At 47.0% G+C, this 5000-nt stretch overlaps 1 protein-coding gene across 9 annotated transcripts in view; it reads right to left on the bottom strand.

The window, feature by feature from the left end:
• Nucleotides 1-723: 723 nt before the first annotated feature.
• usp45 (ubiquitin specific peptidase 45) overlaps nt 724-5000 on the bottom strand; it is a 27424-nt gene continuing 23147 nt past the window's right edge. For 5 of the 9 annotated variants that reach the window (XM_053651620.1, XM_053651619.1, XM_053651622.1 and 2 more), the window contains exons 13-18: nt 4841-4960; nt 3683-4334; nt 2995-3092; nt 2726-2812; nt 2484-2625; nt 724-1431 (exon numbers count right to left, since the gene is read on the bottom strand). In XM_053651620.1, coding sequence (XP_053507595.1) covers nt 1301-1431; nt 2484-2625; nt 2726-2812; nt 2995-3092; nt 3683-4334; nt 4841-4960 — 1230 coding nt within the window. In that variant the 3' untranslated portion in view covers nt 724-1300. Of the gene's footprint in view, nt 1432-2192; nt 2275-2483; nt 2626-2725; nt 2813-2994; nt 3093-3682; nt 4335-4840; nt 4961-5000 lie in introns of all 9 variants that reach the window. The other 4 variants (XR_008388726.1, XR_008388727.1, XM_053651624.1 and 1 more) reach the window with 4 other exon arrangements.

Below are 5000 nucleotides of genomic sequence, written 5' to 3'. Positions count from 1 at the left end.
TCTGCGATCGCAGGAATGAACGCAAAATCAAGGAACCTCTGCAATATTCGGAGGAGCCGCAATGTTTCAAAAGTACCGCAGATCTTCTGCAGATTCGGGCCGAGACGTGTCACGTGATGTCATCACGACGTTCATTCAGCCGAAACTGTCTTCTGTTCACGTGCGTCGAACACGAGTACAGCGAAAAGCTCTCGTTTACCAACAAACCTCACAGTGAAGAGCGCAGAGCTGCTTCCTGCGACTTCACCAAATTCAGGTCGTCTTCCGCAAAAAAGCACGTATCGGTCCGTACAGGATTTCTGGAGGGACGGACACACACACACACACACACACACTCTTCACTGTGGGCTCTGAGATGTTTCTGTGCATTAGCATGTTGTGTATCTGTCGCTGTGCCGTGAGTCTGCTGCAGCACTCACACTCCGACACTTCAATCACAAATCAGTCGTCGGCCATCTCCGCTCGCAGTGACACTGAACCCCGTTACGAGTTCTAACAATTCTGTTACGATGTGAGTTTGTGTGGGTGACGGAGACATTACCGTCCCGACCCATTTCAGACCGCGTTACACAGGCGCGGTATGTGATGATGCACAGAAATAAAACAATCCTCTTACCAAGAGAAGTTCAGAATATTAACTATAGAAAATCATCTCTCTCTCTCTCTCTCTCTCTCTCTCTCTCTCTCACACACACACACACAGCTGTACAAGTGAAACACACACACAGGATGAGATTTTTATTTCCCCTGGAGTGTGAAATAAAAGGTGTGTGTGTTTATTCAGACTGTTTATCAGAGTTCCTCGTGGAATAAGTATTTTGATGATGATGATACAGTGTGTGCTGAATACGGCGATGTGTCACGACGCTGATGTTCATACTGAAGTTCTCTAACAGCACACAGCTGAGAGGAACCTCGGTTCCGTCCTCTGAAGTGTTCTATGGTCTTTGGTGCTGTACGTCATCCAAGATATGAAATATTTCTTCAACAGGCAAAATGTGATGACAAACAAACAATATCTGCAAAATATAAATAATTCTACATTTTACAATATTTTCTACTCATTACAGCGTCTCGCTAACGGCCCGCTACCACCCTCAGCAAGATGAATTCTTAATAATAATAGATTTAATATTAATAAGTGTAATTCATATCAGGCTTTTCTCAAACTGCAGGTAGTGTGTGTGTGTGTGTGTGTGTGTGTGTGTGTGTGTTATAATAGCTGATTGATCTCGCACTTGCATCCGTAAGAGAACATCAGTGATGTCAGAACTGAAGAGTATGTAAGTAATGGCGCCCCCTAGAGAAGCTCCTCATAGAACAGCAGGTAGGCCTGAGAGTTCAGTACTCGAGATTCAGGAACCGTCTGAACGCTGGTGTCGCTCACGTACACCCACTGACCCGGGGGAGCCGACACGGCCTCTCTACACCCTGAAACACACACGCACACACGCACAGACGCACACACACACACACACACACACAGGTCAAACCACATTCTTCAGTTCTTTAATTTAAATTTAATTGAAATATTTATTATATTTCCCATATGTTTAATATATTATCTTTAATTGATGTTACACTGAGCAGCAAAATCACATGAAGGAGACACAAACATGAAGTGGAACAGAAAATAACTGACAAAAACAAAGACACAACAACACAAACACAGACACATTTAAAACAGCAATTATTGAGAGAAAACTGGTCCGTGTTTCAATAAATATATCCTTAATTTCTTATAGAGAGGCGTATCAGGAGGGGTGTGTGTGTGTGTGTGGGGGGGGTCTCCTCAACATGCACTAGTGTGTATCCTCCACCTGGATGATGTGACGGCAGACATAGTGCTCCAGAACTCGCACCACACACCAGCTATTAGTGGGAGTTACTATTAGTGGAGAGGAAAGAGTGATGAAGCCAGTTCAGAGATGGAGATTATTAGGGGGTGATGGAGAAGGGTCAATGGGGGGATTTGGGCAGGACCCCGGGGTTAAACCCCTACTCTTTACCATAAGTGTCCTGGGATTTTAATGACCACAGAGAGTCAGGACCACGGTTTTAACGTCTCATCTGAAAGACGCTGCTGTTTTTACAGTATAGTGTCCCCGTCAACATACTGGGGCATTAGATCCACACAGACCACAGGGTGAGCGCCCCCTGCTGGCCACACTAATACCACTTCCAGCAGAAACCTTAGTTTTCCCCAGGAGGTCTCCCATCCAGTTACTGACCAGACTCAACCCTGCTCATCTTCAGTGGGACACCAGGTGAGAACTGCAGGGAGACACAGTTCTGGCATTATCATATACTGCATACTCTGTTTAAGAGAAGTGTTTTTCCAGCTGAGTGTTTCCTCTCCATATCTGAACACTTCACTTCTTTAATACTCACTCACTACCACAGGTCTCTCTCTCTCTCTGTGTGGGTGTGGGTGTGGGTGTGTGTGTGTGTAAGAGAGAGAGAGAGAGAGAGAGAGAAAGTACCAGATTGACTCCTGTGCTGTTCACACTTGCGTTGTGGTGTTCGGACTTTGACGTACGCTGTGTAATGACCTCCGCGCATCGAGCCACTGTGTTCCACAATACCATACAGACTGTAGAGAACCCGCTCTCCAGAACCCAGGTTCTGTCTCACACACACACACACACACTCACACTATAAATACATCATATATAATATATACATAAACACACTGCTAACATTAACACTGGATGAAGATGGAGACCTTGCAGGAGGCGGAGCAAAACGGAGCTAAATCCAGCACGAGCGGGAAATCAACATGACGATTCACCTTCCGTAAATTCATCCCGGCCTGTATACACACGCACACACACACACACGCACGCACACACACACACACACACACACACACGCACGCACACACAGAGTGTGATCTATTATAATACTTCATTATCTGAATGTGAGTTTAATACTAATGTACACACTGTCTCTGTGTGTGTGTGTGTGTGTGTGTGTGTGTGTGTGTGTTCAGACCTGGTGGAAGCGTTTAAGGTGCAGCGTGACGACTGGTGGCAGCTCCGAGATCAGCATCTGCTTGCGGGCGCTCGTGTACACCTTCTCCGCTTTCTTATCTGTAACACACACACACACACACACACACACACACACACTTATTACATTAATATTTTATATTACGCTTTACCTGTTTAATTCCATGTGAACCGTATCCTCTCTCCGTGTTGTATGGTTACCATGGTAACAAGTCAGCATAAACTCTACTGTTATAAACTCCTGATTCTAGAGATTTGAGTCAAATTTGTTAAACATGTTTTTGTTGCTAGAATTCACTTTCTCTGTGCTTCAGTATGAAATGGATTTGGAGGCGGAGCTACACACGACCTCAGAATGAGATGTCCCACAAAACAAATGTCCCTTTTCACTGAAACCGCGGTTCCGTGTCGTACATGCGGAGAAAAGTAACACTCGCCCGCCATTTTGTCACTCGCTAGTGTTAACGTACGATAATATGACATAAGATGGGAAGGGGGTGTGTTCATATTTGCATACTCATGTTTATTCACAGATCCTGATTTGTAATGCGGATATGGAGTCTTTACCATTAAAAATGAAAGCTTTGTTATTCTACATAGACTGCTTTAATAGTTTAGATGTTAAGGGGAAATGAATGTGTGTGTGTGTGTGTGTGTGTGTGTGTGTATACCTCCACTCCTCCTGTGTTGTTTGTGGCGTCTCTCTGTACAGTTCTCACACAGCAGCTTGTTGTTTCCCATCAGCAGCTCGATGGAGGTGAACTGATGGAGGCAGGACTGCACCGAACACTCTTTAGACGCCGGTGTGTAGCTGTGTGACAGCGCCTGGAACGCCCCCTGGTGCTCTCTCTCCCTGTCTCTCTCTCTCTCCCTGTCTCTCTCTCGCTCCCTGTCTCTCTCTCGCTCCCTGTCTCTCTCCTCTACGCCGTGGCTGAGTGAAAGACCATCTAGCGGTGTGTGCACTAACCCTAATTTAGACACCGCGCTCACTAGCTGTTCGACTGCACTTCCTGTCTGCTCCCGGACAAAAGGGGCGGGGCTTGGTGCAGACGGGGCGGGGTTCACACAGGACGACAAAGCCGAGGCTTTATTGGAGGAACTGGGGATTTGCAGTGAGCACTCGGACTCTGACGCCTCGCTGTCCGCGTCGTTGCTGCTGTCCTGAGGGGACGAATCTTTATCGCTGGCGTCCGATTGGCTGCCTGCCGTGTCGCCATGGCAACGGTGCCCAGTCCAACATGTGGCGTCTTCTCGTAGTGTGGATGCCGATTCGTCCGTTCCTCTGGTGTCATGACAGGTGGAGGACCTTCGACCCTGCAGCTTCTACACACACACACACACACACACACACACACACACACCTGTTTGCTCACTACATAGGGAGTGTAAAAGAATACACCCTACCTAGTGCACTTCATGAGAAGTATAACACCATTTGAGATTCAACCACAAAAAGTACCTGATTTATATTTTTCTTCTTTTATATTATTGTTCTATGACAGTCTGCACTCGGCTAAAGTAATGGCGCCTTCGGCCTTGTTTAGGTCGCATGTTGCTGTGTGAGATTTCGCCCCATGAGGGAGACACGCCAGTGTCCAAAATAAACTCCTGCTACTTTGACAGGTACTGATGTGATGGCAGGTGGAGGCGAGAGCACCCTAATACAAGATGGGAGGAAGTGGGTGGGGCTACTACACTGTCAATCATTCCAGGTTCATATGTTGATCGACTCATCCGCTGTTTTATTGCAGGAAAAGACGTGTTTTTGAGCGGTAACTGATACAGCAGAATGCGTGAAGGGACACGGGATAATCGCGGCTGTACGCTACCTGGGCGCTCGGCTTCTTCCCGTTCCGGCCGAGGTGCGACGGCTCGTCGGCGTGGCCGCTCGGGGACTCCTGGTCTCGGCCCGGTTTACTCAGCCTGCCCGGGTTCGAAGGTTTGGAGATCTTTATGAGAAAAAAACACACAAATAAAAAACAAGCATGA

This window comes from Ictalurus furcatus, chromosome 20, assembly GCF_023375685.1.
Source record: "Ictalurus furcatus strain D&B chromosome 20, Billie_1.0, whole genome shotgun sequence".
Taxonomy (NCBI): Eukaryota; Metazoa; Chordata; class Actinopteri; order Siluriformes; family Ictaluridae; genus Ictalurus; species Ictalurus furcatus.
Note: the sequence above shows the minus strand (reverse complement) of the source record. Positions and strands in the feature narration are given on the sequence as shown.